The sequence below is a fragment of the Aythya marila genome (genome assembly GCF_965140915.1).
Source record: "Aythya marila genome assembly, chromosome: 3".
Classification (NCBI taxonomy): domain Eukaryota; kingdom Metazoa; phylum Chordata; class Aves; order Anseriformes; family Anatidae; genus Aythya; species Aythya marila.
In genome coordinates this window covers 59,401,437-59,417,437 of record NC_139044.1, presented here as the reverse complement: position 1 = coordinate 59,417,437, position 16,001 = coordinate 59,401,437, and the positions used below count along the sequence as shown (strand labels likewise).

The 16,001-nt window shown below is 39.2% G+C and overlaps 1 protein-coding gene across 1 annotated transcript in view; it reads left to right on the top strand.

Moving 5' to 3' along the window:
• UBE3D (ubiquitin protein ligase E3D) overlaps positions 1-16,001 on the top strand; it is an 83,257-nt gene that overhangs the window by 32,715 nt on the left and 34,541 nt on the right. The window contains exon 9 of the mRNA XM_082755680.1: positions 14,852-14,990. Coding sequence (XP_082611806.1) covers positions 14,852-14,990 — 139 coding nt within the window. The remainder of the gene's footprint in view (positions 1-14,851; positions 14,991-16,001) is intronic.

Sequence of the window (16,001 nt, the reverse complement as noted above, 5' to 3'; positions counted from 1 at the left end):
ATAAGCAGCACTGTGGAAATGATTTAGTTTTACCCGAAGGTTTAAAAATCAGGGGCCAGAAAACATTTTTATCTTTATATTGTTCTGAAAATCCATTTCAGCTTCAGAAATGGCCTCCTGCTTGGTATAATAGGTCTTAAAAAGGGTATTAAGGTTTATGGAGCATATGCAAATCTTCACGTGGCACAGTTAGTATGAATAACCTGCATGAGAACATTAAGCAAAGAGCTTTAATGCCGTGCCTGTGCAAGCCAGGGTTTTAGGTACAGGGCAAGAACAATGCTGTGTGATCACTGATTATACAGAGCATTGTGCATTCAGTTTGATTTTATTTCTCCTTTTTTTTTTTTCTTAATATCTTCTTTGCCACTTGCCTGGTTGATAATTCTCAGTAAGTGTTACTCTTTGTTGCTAGTCTCCAGCCCTCATCACATGCCTCAAATCAGTGCCGGTGGGGTAGGACATTGGAGACTCCATCTGTGTGCTGCTAGGGGCTGGTGTTTGCTCACAGGGGTTGCTGCCTGCCCAGGGTTCACACCACATCGCTGCTCCTCTCCCTGCACTGACTCGATGAGGAACTTCGACTGTCCCAGTTAAACCAAGCCTGTTTTTCAGTCATTGTCTTGGTGTTGGCTGCTGAGGTTACCGTACCAGCTGCTCGCCTGGCCTTTGCAGCACGGATCTCTGAGCCACCTGACAGTCAAGTCCTCAACTGCTGCAGTTCAGAGCATATGGCTGAAAGTAAATTGTTGCCAATTTTGGGTTGCTTAAAGATGCTGCACCGTGAACCATGTCAATTTAGGAAATGAGTGATGAGCGGTTCAGACAACCAGGCAGGGTGACCAGCTGGGGACCGTCTCCATCAGCTCTCCTATCCCTGCTCATCAGTCAGGTCACTGGTTACCTAAATCTGAGTGACACAAATACCTCCCGGTGCACGCAACGCACAGAACCAACAAGTTACCAGCTTTACAGCATTTAAACTTTAGTTCTGCACATTTTGGTTCTGCATGGTTTCTAAAATCAGTAAGTTTTTAAACAATTGATCATTACTTAATAAACCCATGCTGATTTATCATAATTGCGTCTATAAATCCATTTCTAATGGCAATATGCATGCATTTCAACAGTCCCTTCCCTAAGGCCACATTAGTCAGCATGAGCTCAGACTGATACATAGACTTTTTTTTTCCCCAAACTCATAAGGAAGTGTAAAAATTTTATGATGTTGCCTTAACAAGGCCCAGTGGGATTTGGGATTATTTATCTAAGCCCTTATTAAAGACAAAAACTTTTCTGTGGTTAGCCATGCAAAGCAAAGGTTCTTTTCAGACAGTCCAGTGCACTTTAAAAATGATGAGAATTTTATAAAGGTAGAAATCATGAACAGAAGTATGAACTTACTTTCCTCTGTGTCCTTTTACCCCAAAGCCAAATTTACTATTAACCATCAGTATATTCATAAAAATACAGTGACAGCACTTGAATTTTAAGGTCATTTCACAATACTGGGAACCAGCAGTGGAAAACTTTTATCCTTGTTAGAAGGAATCTATTTGTGACACCGAAGAAACCAGAAGGTGAAAAAGATCTGCCTTATGCCATAACAAGAGGGTTAATTCTCTTTACAATTAATGTGATTTCTTAACCTTACTCATCAGCACTCAAATCCCTACTCTGTGTCTGTGAGTTAATTTTTGCTCATGTATACCTCTGTTGGGACCTCAGTTTCACGTCCCTACTGCCTTCTCCTAGGAAGCTATAGAAGAACTAAATGGAATATATTTCATGAGATACTTTATGTTCAACTCCCTCTTGTTTTTTGTTTTTTGTTTTTTTTTTCAGTAATTAGAAAATGATAGAATTTCTAAGGGCTTGGAAATGACAAATCTGATGTAAAATTAGATTTGAATTAAATTAAAAAAAATGAACCTAGTATTTTTATGAAAAAGATTTTACAAGAGACAATAGTGTGGTGTAAAAAAGTTACGTTACACACTTCTGAATCAGCAGGGTTGCTTTATTTTTTCATTTCTTTTGTGAAATTTGAGAAACCTGTGTGTTGAGAAACTTTGTGCTCCAAACATAAACGTTATGTCAAGAAATTAGTAATTCCTCCTTTCTTCAGAATTACACACTGACAAAGTGCCTACACTATTTCATTCAGTCTTCCCTTGGTTAAATTTCTGCCATTTTCATTGTGTTTGCTCTTCTGCATTAAGCTTTAATTCTGACTTCCTATTACCAAACCTGTAAGACTGCTCCTCTGAGTTGGGAGTTAACATGCACATTCCATTCATACAGAGGCACTACTGAAGCATCAGACACGATGTTGTTGTAATGTCATAAAACTGAGTTCACCACTTCTGCAGGCGTGTCCACATCCTTTTAATGAATCTTTCAAGGGTGAGCTGTCTGGAATTACATTGTATTTACTGTGGGGTAATCAAGCTCATGTCAGCAGTCACTGTGCAGTAGCTGTTACAGCAGCCTTTGTTTTCCTACAGTGCTGCTGTGTACTTGTACCCTTCAGGAGGTCAGTTTCTTGAGAAAGCTTACCTCTGTTTGTCCAGTTTAAGGCCATGGCCCTTATTTTCTGCATGCCCTAAATAAATATCAGATTATTATTTTTATTTTTTTTTAATTTGGAAGCTCAGGGTTGGAGTAGTCTGTTTGCATACTGGCTTTTTAGGTCAGTGGTGCTGCTGCTTGCACTAAGAAGCAGAGTGGCGCAGCGGAAGCGTGCTGGGCCCATAACCCAGAGGTCGATGGATCGAAACCATCCTCTGCTAGCAGCATTTTCTTCCCCTCTGCTCAGCCCTGCTCAGGCCACACCTGGAGCATTGTGTCCAGTGCTGGGCTCCCCAGTACCAGAGGGACACGGAGCTACTGGAGCGAGTCTAGAGGAGGGCTACTACAAGGATGACGAGAGGCCTGAAGGGAGCACCTGTTGTATGAGGACAGGCTGAGAGAGCTGGGCCTGTTTAGCCTGGAAAAGAGAAGGCTGAGGGGACACCGACTCCTCATCCATGTCTATAAATATCTGAGGGGAGGGTGTTGAGAGGATGGAGCCGGTCTCTTTTCTGTTGTGCACAGGGAGAGGCAGCACAAACTGAAGCCCAGGAGGTTCTGGCTGAATGTGAGGGGGCTGTGAGGGTGACAGAGCACTGGAACAGGTTGCCTAGAGAAATTGTGAAGTCTCCTTCTCTGGAGATACCCAAACCTCGCCTGGATGCCATCCTGCACAATGTGCTGTAGGTGATCCTGCTCAGCGGGGGGCTGGACTAGTCTGGCTTTGAGCAGTAGGTCAATAGCACGCTGCTCTGTGTCATCTGCATCCATCCCCAGCGCAGTAGACTAGTTACACAAAACATTAGGTAAATAACAAGCCATCTGTCCTAATTTAGAGTGAAGTGTATCCTAGGAAGGTATCAAGAAGTGCTAAAGATAAATAAAAGTATTTCAAGGGATAGGCAAAGCTAGTCCTTCATGCTGTGCTGTAGGCATATCTTTGACTTCAACCAAGAAAAAAACTGCAGTCTACAGTCATGATAGAACTGTTGCTAATTTGAGATGGTGATGGCCATCAGTAGTGCCTCCAGTATGATGCATTGTTCATCAGCAGTGATGTGGCTAAAGCAATCTGTATTTTTATTGTTTCCAGCAAAATTATTTTAATTCTCTCCACCTGGGATGCAGTAAGACATTCTAAAACTGCAGCTTAAAGTCTTAACAGCCATTAAACTGAAGCAGCACTTTCTAAAGCATTGGTCATGCAGTTTTTACGAGAGTAATTTATTTTTTCTTTTGGTGGGACTGCATTGCTTTGCTGCAGTTACATTGTACGTTGGAGCTATGCCAACTATTCTTCATGGTATGGATCTTCAAGAGCAGTCACAACAGACTTCAGCCAACACCCAGCAAGAGCTAAGCTCCTGTGCTTTCTTGGTTTTGTACAAGAACTCCTTAATTAAGCAAAGCTGCTTCTTTGAAGAGCAGTGAGTTCTGCTTTTGCACCCAGCTAAGCAAAAATGACGTAAAGAATGTTAAAAAGCAGTTTAAGGAAAATATATTGTGAATGCATTGAATTGCCTTCCATGTTTTCTTACTATTGGTATTGTATTTATAGGATACAAATCTGTTAGAGAGCCTCCAAAGGAGGGCTACAAGATGGTGAAGGGTCTGGAGGGCAAGACGTATGAGGAACAACTGAGGTCCCTGGGTTTGTTCAGCCCCGAGCAGAGCAGGCTGAGGGGAGGCCTCATGGTGGCCTGCAGCTCCCTCACGAGGGGAGCAGAGGGGCAGGCGCTGAGCTCTGCTCTCTGGGGACAGCAACAGGACCCGAGGGGACGGCATGGAGCTGGGACAGGGGAGGGTCAGGCTGGGGGTTAGGGAAAGGATCTGCACCCAGAGGGTGGTTGGGCACTGGGACAGGCTCCCCAGGGCAATGGTCATGGCAACAAGCCTGCCAATTGTGTTGTCCAAATGTTCAAGAAACATTTGGACAACACTTCCAGACATATGGTCTGATTTTTGGGTGGTCCTGTGTGGGGTGAAGGGTTGGACTTTTGATGGTCCTTTGGGTCCCTTCCAGCTTGAAATTTTAGTCTATGTACATTTGAGCATCACAAGCTCAGCAGGAGCTTTGTTTTCTCTGTGAGCTTGTATTCCTTAGTCAGATGCTCTGATGAAAATTATAACTAACTGATGATTATTTTTTTTGCAGCTTGCTGCTTTTGCAGCTTTAACTTCTGCCACAAAGTCTTGATCTTGCAGATAAATGAAGAAAGAATTTCCCTCCCCATATGCAGTTACTGTTATGGGGTGGCTTTATGGACCTAGATGCTGCTATTCCTTTTTTAGACTGTGGTTTTGCTGGTAGGACATGTCATGGGAAGTACCTGGCTGGCTTGGGATTTTATCTCCAAGGTCAGTTCCCTCAAATTAAATTTTCTCTTCATTCTACGATCAGCCTATTTTTGCTTACCTGGTGCTGAAACTAAATAAAGATGATAATGTCATAGATGTACTCACTGACCATCTGTGCATGGTATGAGTACTGTCATGAATTTTAGATTTAGTATATTTGCAAATGTTCATGGTCCCACTCATCTAGGTGAATGCAAGTCTGCCGTATCCATTGGTGCTTGATTTAGCTTTTCAGACATTTGTTTTAGATACTGTGAATCTTCAGTGTAAAGGTTGCAGGATAGGTGAACACCTGCTAATCCTTCCCTGTGATGCTTAAGTTTTATTTCAGTGTTTCTTGCAGCTGAAGCTCTGTTTTGTGTTCTGCAGATACTGTACAATTAGTGCTGTTTTGCAGTGGAATGAAAGTACTTTATGGCTGATAGGTTTTACAACTGAAAAGTAATGCTTTAATGCTTTGGAAATTACATAGCAGCCAGCTGGAGGAGGCAAGGCAATGTAAAAAAGCAGTTGGTGCACACCCAAAAACCTTTAGTCTGGGGAAGTATGTTGAGCATTACTTGGAAATTACATGCTCCAAGGCAAAGTTACTCCTGGACAGGATTAAAATCTCAAGATTTATTGCCATGAAAATAGTTGTATTTTGTGGAGATAGGTTTCTGTGCTTTGAAGGAATAATCTACTTGTAAACAACCATATCTGTGTTGGCACAATGTGCTAATGCTGTTTTTCTGTTTTCATCCTTTTCTACTTTGAGGGAAAAAAAAATCTGTGGGCTAAACACAGGACTAATTTTTACTAATAACATTTTTGAATAACTGCACCGAAACCATTGTAGTTACATTTAAGTAAAGAAAGGACAGCTGAGTCTAATAAAAATGTTGGTTGATGTAAACAAAAAGATAATTTGACCTGTACATTGCAAATTGAGGTAGGCAGCTTTTTCTTTTCTCTCTGACTTTCTGTAATTAATTTAAAATAATCAAAGCATGTTGAGAAGTAGTAAAATAATTTGGACTATATAAATAAATTGAATGTGGTTAAGATTCATATGGAGTTGTCTAATACAAACAAAACCATTTAATCCCTGTCTTTCAATGTACTTTTTAGCATGGGGTCCTTAATCTATGCTACATATTGGAGTTATAAATGGGAAAACTGCAAGTGTAATATGTTTTAAATCACAGAAGCATTCATTCAATCAAATAGCATAATTTTACTTAAAAGACCCTTTGAAATATTACAAGAACATTTGATACTTCTTATGTCAGCCGTTTTGAAAGATATTATGGCAACGGGCAGATGGTACTCTGGTGAGGTTAAATTTGAATTTGCATTAGAAGCCTTTCTTATTAGTATTAAATAACTTGTCTCTGTCAAACGGTAACACACATAAAGTTGAAAGAGGACTTAATGTTATGTAGGATAAGAAGATTAAAACCAGTTTTTGTAGTGGATATCTAGCTAACTTCTTTTGAAGCACATGCCAGAAGTACATAGTTGCTCAATTTAAAGTATGCATTGCACAGAAAAAAGAATTGTAATAATGGTTGTATGTGTATACATATATAATATATACTTTATATTACTTAATATTCATTTATGTACAGTTATATAATCATATAACAATATACGACTAATTTATGTGTAGTTACATAATATGTGATATAAATATCAGTAATTTTATGGTAAGACTACTTTACAGGAGATTAGAAATACTGTTTCAAAGTTAAATAAACCTTCATCCTGTCTGTATAGTGATGCATTGGAAAAAAGGTTCACAACTTAGAGATGCAGCTAGAATACTTCTGTTGTAGGCCTCTGTAGTCCACTACACTAAAAATAAAAAAGCAACCCCTCATATTGTGGGTGCCTGGATTACTGCTGTATGTCCTCTTACTCCCTTTGATAAGTTCTACTACTCTTGCTCATCTCCTTGTAAGGACACCAGTGGGTTAAATTTTCATTCTTGCCTTCATTGTCTCTTCAGAGAGATTTGATACCTGTTAATTTGGAATACCATGCAACTGGTTATCCTAGGGAAGGGATAAACTCAAAAAGGGTAAGCTCAAAAAATCACTTGAACACTCCCAGCTATTGAACATGAATAATAAACCAAGTTAGAACAAGACTGCAGATGTTTGTTTTAGGAGGAAAACCGTGTCTTAATTCTGTAAAGAATTTTTTTTCCAAAGGGTTTTGGTGTAGGCTGCTGTAGGCAGTGTGAAAGCACTGCACTTCTTACTGTTCCATATTATTTAAATTTTGGCAAGAATTTAGAAGCTAATGAGCATGCATTGATTTTTATGTCATTTTTAGATCATTGCAAGGATAATTATAAGTATAAATAACTTAGCCTCCTGGTATATTAAGTATATAGACACATCATCAACTGTAATTTAGAATTGTTTTTAGATTAAATCATTTTTACAAATAGTTATTTAGTTTTGCAAGTTTGTCCTTTGGTTCAATAAAGTCATCTGTCATTTATATCAGTGCTGCAGCTTGTGGAAAGGGCAACTTTAACAAAATTCAGTGAACCCTGAGAGTTAGTGCTGAGCCTTTGTCAACTGTTATATTAGATTCTTCAGCATGGCTTTGATTCAGCAAAACATTGAAGCCATGACTAACTTATAATAATCTCCTTCAAGTGTTTCACAGCATTTGGAGCCCTTAAATGCAAAGCACATTTACTTAGATTGTAAATAAACAAGTGAAATTAACCCGGTGCCTTGGCAATAACATTGAATAGTTCTCTGAGTATGGGCTTTTTTATTTTCCAGTTTTGATCTCTAGACTCCTCCAAGTTAATGGAAGTAGCTTGGTAAATCAAAGATGGTGATGGGGAAGCTCTGGAAAGGAAAAAAGGGCTTGCCTGTTCCTCTTCAAAAGCAGAATGTTTTGTCTGTTGCTGAGACAGTTGCATTTTAAAGTTAATGTCATGCATGGTAGAGGATGATTACCGCTGATAAATGGCTTTGCCATTAATGGAAGAAGCAGAAACTCAATTTCTTTTGGAGGAAAAAAAAAAAAAAAAAAGCAGTCTAGTAAGACTTCTTGTCCAGTTTTTCAAAATCTGATAAGACTCCCAATATTTTTTTTTCATGATTTCTCTTCACTGATATACCGTGAATGTGTTTTTTTTTAAATTTATCTTTTTTATTTTTTTTTTTTGTGAAGACATAGGACATTATGGGTGGATTCCATGACCTGCTGAGTAATTGGGTTTGTTTGCTAGTACTTACAGTCAAGGAATTAGGAATATAAAATGTAATTTTTTTGGTGTCTTAAACCTTGCTTTTAAGGACACTATTTTCCCATCTTACTCTGTCTTACATAAACATGGTAGCAATTCATTGGGATCAATTACTTAATGACCATTGGAGAAATCCCTGATGAATTAAACGTATGTATCTGAAAACATTGTGATCAATCACTTCTGCTGGAGAAGTAATTGTTTTACCTTTAGTCTTATCTGTAGTCTTATCTGAATACTCGTTTTCAATTTTTGCTCATCTCATGCTTTCAGAATTAGTTGAATTAAGTGATCACAACCAGTCACTATGGGCTTAAAAAAGGCAGATTCTGCCTGACTAGCCTGATCTCCTTTTATGACAGGGTGATGTGCTTAGTAGATGAGGGAAAGGCTGTGGATGTTGTCTATCTAGACTTCAGTAAAGCTTTTGACACCATTTCACACCATATTCTCTGAAGAAACTGGATGTTCATGGCTTGGATGGGTGTACGCTTCGGTGGGTAAAAAAATGGCTGGGTGGCCAGGCCTGAAGAGTTGTGGTGAATTGAGTTAAATTCAGCTGGAGGCTGGTCATACGTTGTGTCTCCCAGGGCTCAGAACTGGGGACAGTTCTCTTTAACATCTTTATCAGTGATCTGGATGAGGGGATCGAGTGCACCTTCAGTAAGTTCACAGATGACACCAAGTTGGGCATGAGTGTTGATCTGCTCAATGGTAGGAGGGCTCTGCAGAGGAATCTGGATAGGCGGAACTGATGGGCCAAGGCCAGCTTATGAGGTTCAACAAGGCTAAATGCTGGGCCCTGCACTTGGTGCACAACAACCCCATGCAACACTACAGGCTGAGGGAAAGCTGCCTGGCAGAAAGAGACCTGGGGGTGCTGTTTGACAGCTGGCTGAAAAGGAGCCACCAGCATGCTCAGGTGACCAAAAAGGCCAACAGCATCCTGGCTTGTATCAGAAACAGTGTGGCCAGCAGGACCAGGGAGGTGATCGTCCCTCTGTATCCTGCTCTGGTGAGGCCACACATCAAGTACTGTGTTCAGTTTTGGGCCCCTCACTACAAGAAGGACATCGAGGCCTTGGAACATGTCCAGAGAAGGGCAACAAAGTTGGTGAAGTTTCTAGAGAACAAGTTGTATGAGGAGCAGCTGAGGGAGCACAGCAACCTCAAGGAAGGTCGTAGTGGACTGCGGTCAGCCTCTTCTCCCAAGCAAGAAGTGAAACAAGAAGGACAAGAGGAAATGGCCTCAAGTTGCACCAGGGGAGGTTTAGGTTGGATATTAGGAAAAAATTCTTCACTGAAATGGTTGTGAAGTATTGGAACAGGCTGCCCAGTGTAGTGGTTGAGTCACCATCCCCGGAGGTATTCAACGGATGTGTAGATGTGGTGCTTAGGGGACGTGGTTTAGGGGTAGACTTGGCAGTGCTAGGTTAACGGTTGGACTTGATGATCTCAGAGGCCTTTTCCAACCTGAATGATTCTATGAATTTCAGAAAAGGTTTTCTAATATTTTTTAAAGAAAAGCAAATTTCCTTGGATTTCCCATTATTATTACCTAAGCAGCTTTGAAAACAGCACTTCACTTTTTTAAAAATGTCTTGCTCATATTGCTGTAGGAATTTTACTTTCCTGGCTGTATTTCTTTGGTTACGGGAATGTGACAATATCATGCTCTGCGTTTTTCCTTCACACATCCAGTTCTTTAGAGAAAGTATTGAAAAAACCAAGGGGGGGGGGGGGGAATAGTCTCAGCTTTTTTTTTTTTTTTTTCTTGCCTTCTTTTTTCAACCTTCCAGTTTGAAAGTTTAGCACATTGCACATAGTTATGTCGTATCAGCATCTAGCATAGTAGCCAAATATGTTGCCTCTTTCTTGAGTAGAATTTTACTCTGTTCGCTTTCTGTACTGCTTTCAGTTCTGACACTTATGCTTGAAGCATATTAAACAGCTTGATTAGCATTCATCATGTGGTTCTTTCTCAAAAGGAAAGTTATATGAAGGTCTTGTTTTATGTTTTAATCTTATGTCTATTTGTTGTGTTTCCGTGGCCAAGAGTAAGGTATATTTTGTAGTTGAAACAGAAAGGGTGAGTTTGGGGTGTCATTTTCATTTGTAGGGGGTTGCATCTTAAGTTTGGATTAACACCAGGAAGAGCTCTGATTTTTGCCCTTATGGGGCAGTATCATTACCACCAACCCTTCTTCCCTCCTCCAAACAAGATTTTCCTTTCCAGTTGCCCTGTACCCACAAAATTGAGTGGGTAAGTAAAGCTGAGGTAAAAGTACTAAGTCTCTCAATTTGGCTCACTCATTAGGGAGTATAGTAGTCTGAGAAGAATGTGTTTACTTGTAGCAGTTGGTTTTGCTAGATGGAAATGTCATATTGAGTTTCTGCTAATGTTGTCCCAAATAAATGTCACTTGTTTGTATGGTATATATGCTGATGAGCTCCATCAGTAGCTTTTCTCTATGAAGTAACTAATATGGATTTCTCTCCACTATTCAGACACCGATTTTCAGAAGAACTTGAAACATGCTAAAACCTAATATATTTGAGATCTTTCTTAAGAAAAATTGGTTGAAATATGCTAAGGGGCTTAAAAGTTCTCAGAAAGGGGGTGATAAAGAAATAAATGGGAAAGATGGAGCGACAGACATGATGCTTAGAATAGTTAGGGTTAGTGAGATCACTGGCAGGAAAACAGAATGATGATGAAGTAGAGAGGTGGATTTAATGTCCTGTGGAAAAAAAAAAATCAGTCTGATATGTTCTTTTCTGAGCTCAGAGCAGGCTCCTAGTTTGAACCATTTTATCAAGTATGTTTCACTACATCTTTTTGTTTTAAAACCTGATTTCTGAACCTGACTCACATCTCCTCCAAACACTGCGAAGGTCTATAGTGGTGAGGTTTTATCTGTCACAAACTCAGTCTGAGGTACGTAGTCTTGTGTGCTGTGATGATTTAGGGAATCTGAAGAGTTTATTAATTTTTATTCGATACTGAGAGTCATAATTTTTATTGTCAAACTGAAAAGCCCAGAATCTCAAGGCTTTTTTTTTTTTCAATATAGAAAAAGCAAATTTTTGCAGAAAGATGAATTGTACAAAACACGAGTCACTGTGCATAAGTTATTTTTCTTCTTAACCTCACCTTCTTCCAGCTAATCTGTTGTTTTACCTCCTCTTTATTTCTGCCAGACAGCATAATGAGCTATGTTCTCAGGGACTTGTTCTGGCTCTTTGTTCCTGAAAGGTGCAGGCTGGGCCCAACCTACTTTCCCTCAAGAGCAGATTAGAAGCAAGAATTCATTGCTGAGTGAAGGTATTAGGAATCAAGGGAGGAGAGAACATGCATGCAAAGTCCCTCGTGTATCCAAAGTTACCATGTGCACTTCTGAATCCTGCCGATTTCTTTTTTTTTTTTTTTTTGTCTTTTCTTAGCCCTCCCCAAAACTCCCTCTGGCAATTTGCCCTATCTTAATGTCAAATTGAATTACTCTTCCTTTAAAAATTAGGATAGTGAAACACAGTTTCGTTTACATGGCTAAGGAACTCTCAACCAGACCAAACTGTTGGCATTTGGGGTTGGTCTGGGTGGAAGCACTGAGTTGTCCTCTATTGGTACTCGCTCTCCTGAGGGTCACTATCAACTGATCTAGCTAATTCAGTAAATAGAAAATAATCAGCTTGCCTTTCTGTACTGGAAAAGACACAGTCCTCTTTAGACAGGTTCTATGAGACTAAGATTAAAAAATAGGGCTTGTTTTCTTTTTGTTGCAAGCAGACATTTTTCTCCTTCCTCTACAGTGAAGATTATAGCAAAATATTCCCGAGTCTCAGGGGTAAAGAAGAACAAAGAGGCATGGTCTAACAAAGCACAAACTTCCCACAAGCACTTGTGTTAGATGCTGCAAAAGGACAAGTCATAAAGACTAATTCCTAACATGAGTGTTCCTGGAGCTGTAAGTGCTAGGACACACATGGTTTGTTTGTAATAAGGGAACACACTGGAATCATTTCAGGAAATGCTCATAACTGAGCTATTAATAAACGAGAATTATAATATAATTGGGCTAGATGTTTTTATGGAAACAGTCCTTCCCCCATGTAAACCAACAGCCAAAAAAAATGCCCTAATGCAATGTCAGTGCTGTAAGAGTTGGGCTTTAATATGAAGAGGCAGCTCCAAAAAAATCTTCAAGTCATGAAGTAAAAATAGAATGGGGATACTGAATTAAGTTGTAATGCTTTGAGTAGTGCCTGGAGTTACAAAAGGTTTCTTTGTGGAGGGGCACTGCTATGTGGAAATGCCTTCCCAAGCCCCAGGACCTTACAGTATCACTTCCAGTCTCCAAACTCTTTTACTGTGTGTTTGAAGATGCCTTTTGACTTACTGATTTGTGAAAAATTGAAAGCCCCAATTTTGCTAGCTTTACCTCAATTTACCTGTATCACCAGTCAAAAATGTAGAACAGAGACACGGTAAGGAACATAACAAAGGTTAGTTTCTAATTATGTGTGGAAATGAAGTTACAAAAATATGGTGAAATACGAAACTCAATTCTAGATTACAATTATGATGACTCCTTGGTTGCTGGCAGCTCAGTGCCTGTGATCTAGAGCTGGATGTTCTCCCCTGGCACATCCCCACAATCTCTGGACCCGTCAGGGCTTCGCCTCTCACAGGCTATTTTTAAAGAGTCCTGCTTCCTTTTAATATAGATAAAGTATCCAGAGGCTTAGCTGAAGGTTTGTACCTTTCAATTGTGAAAATACTCCAGGGTGTCTTCTGAGCTGCTCACCTAGCAGGCAGGTTTTGTGCGGTAGCTTTAAACAGCTTTTCCAGCTCTGTCTGGCACAGTTACAGTGCCTGAAGCAATCTCCAGCCCCATGCTACGTATTATGAAGGCTGTTGCTGTGCAGCAGGTTTTGGCCTCGGTTCTTTGGTGTGGTGTCAGCCATGTGGGGAAACCTTTATGCAAGGTACTGCCATTTGAAATGCCAGAGGGTGCCATGCCAGACACCCTTCTTTCTTTTCTTTCCCTGTATGGTTTATATCTCCTCATGTCAAAGTGACCTGTTCACTCTGGCTTTGGGCTGAGAAAGACATGGTACATCTGGTAATTTAGAAGTGATATAATTCTCTTTTATTTTGAATTAAAAGCAAACAAACAAAAGAGTGCAAGAACAGAACCCTTTATTTTTATTTTTTTTAAGGAGATGAAGACCCCTCTGACCTTGTGTGCACTGTGGGTTTTGCTTCTGTGTCTTGAAGCAGAAGTGGATTATTACATACCCATAGATAAGCAAAGGAAGATGAGAAAATTGAAAGGTTAGAAAAGGAAAAAAACAGTTAAAACTCAAGAGGCCAGTTTCTTACCTCCTTAAAAATGCAGCTAAGAAAATAAAAATATACTGACTCTTTGAAGAAAGATGTGTAACTTAAGCTAAGTAGAACATGTAGAAGAGCTAAAGTTGGCACTGGGAAGAATTAATAGTGGAAGCATATGCAAAAAAAGTGCGTATGTAAGTCTATATCTAAGAAGCAGGACTTTACAGACAAGGTTTGTTAGACTTGAGGGAATGAGTATCATCCAGAAGGACACAGACGGTGCGAATACTTGCTTAGTTTTCACTTGCGGTGAATCTTGCAGTAATGCCTACTCTTTTATATGCTTATAAAAAATCAGCTGTTTCTAGATAAGACATTAAAACAAGCAGATGAGTTCAAGAGCAAAAGATTAGTCAATTTGAACAATTTGTCTGCAGAAGAGCTGGAGGAATTTAGAAATGAAAGCTGATGCCAAAGTTGCGTATTGAAATCTTGAAGTCTTGGACATGGAAAGGTAGCAAACATTGTCTTCCAAAATGTAATACTTCCAAATCTGCTGAGAATAATCGGCGTCTGCCTTGGTCTGGAGTATATGGTACTAGCTGGTCAGATAAAATTAGTAAATAACTGGATCACTAATCAATCTGACAGTGTGTGCAGGCTTGTTTCTTTAATGCATAATAGGATGTAGAGCGTTCTCATGTTTTGATTTAATCTTGTTGAACTGATCTTGTTCTTCAGCACATGGTAGCAGGAACAGTTTATAGAAACATGCTTTCATAATGTTTTACAGGGTGTGATTCGCTCTAAAAATCTTAATTCTTTTAATACATCTAAAGCAGAAAGCTGCATAAAAGGAACTGGGAGTGCTTAGTGTTTGTAGGGTTACAATGAGAGCATCATAAATATCAATTTTTGAAATCATGTCTGTCCCTCCTGTGTTTTCAGAAGTGAAAGGACAAAAAGTGGAGGCATTATTTTCCAGTTTGAACGCTCTATGTGTAAAAACACCACATGATGGGAATTCACTAGTGGCAGTTAACATTTGGTTCAGAAATATTTAACTTGGAGTAAGAAATGTGAGTGAATTGTTCTAGTGTATGCTAAGTTTTCCTTTCGAGTTATGTATCTTTCTGTAATATTGGCAGTAGGTATAAAGTGCTCTAAATGCACCTGGTATTTCTGGCAGAAACACCTGTGACTTACAAGGAGAGGAGTGACAAGTGAGGAGAATTTTTATCACAATACTATGGCACATTCTAGTATTCATTTGAAATACTTGGTTTTCAGGTGTATTTTATATATATAAATATACTTATTTTAATTTACAGACTTGCTGATGCATGGGAAGATGATTTTGGAGTTCATCCCTTAAAGTTTCCATCAGAAACTTGTCTGGAATTATTGCTGATACTGGGATTGAGTACCACCTCTCTGCCCCCTTCACTTCAGTGCATGAACTCTTTTCAGGTAAGGAGCAGCTGCTATTTCAGTATAATGGTGTTATTTCTAGGAAATAGAGACATCCCTGGGGCCCATAAGCCCTTTTAAACTAAATGTTTATCTTCTGGTGTTGCATAACTCTTCATTAAATTATATATAGCAAAGGAGAATTTCTTTTCATCCTCAGTTTTTCCAGTAGTATTGAACGTAGACCAGGGCAAGCAATGCCATTGGGTTTTTAAACAGTGAATAACTGTTTACATTTAGTGTTTGAAGTAAGAACATAAAATTTTCAAACTTAGTCTGGAGTAGCTAGAATATTTAATAATTTCAATAATTCTGTTGAAATACATCATTATATAACGTCTTATTGTCTTAAAAAAAAAAAGAAAAAAAAGCAATATATACACATAAGTCCTCTGATAAAAATAAAGATTGACAGTGGTGAAAGCTGGTTGGAGCAATAGGACAAAATATGCAACCCAGTGTATAAAATTAGTAGTGAAGCATTCACGGTTTTGTCCCATGTGAATGTCACTCTATGTTACTGATGAAGGTCTCACTATTCATGGAAATTTTCCTCAGAAAGTCATTGTTGCAGGTGTTAAATAGTGATTTGCATGATCTAAGCATGTTTCTGAGCACATACAACTTTAAAAAGCAATATATACGGGCATCTCAATTTGTCACCATACAGTAGTAGATCAACTCATCCTTTTTTCTTTTTTGATACTTGTCTTCCCTTGTAGTTATGTAGTCCATTATCTGTGTGTTGATGCAAATCTAAAGCAATCAGATGTCGAGCAGTAAAAGTATCTGAAGCTGTGTTTGACAGCTACAGAATAATGGTCATCTTAGTGGAAATGAGTGTCCTAAAGAGTCCGTAGCAGAAAATCTTGTACCTCCTATTTGTCTGCATTCTCAGTTCTCAGTTAAGGCAAGAGAATATGTAATTTGTGCTCCTGAAATATGTTCAGTGAAAGGTAATCTTAATTGCAGAATTTTGGAGCCAGAAGGAACCTGGGAAGAAGATGTCCA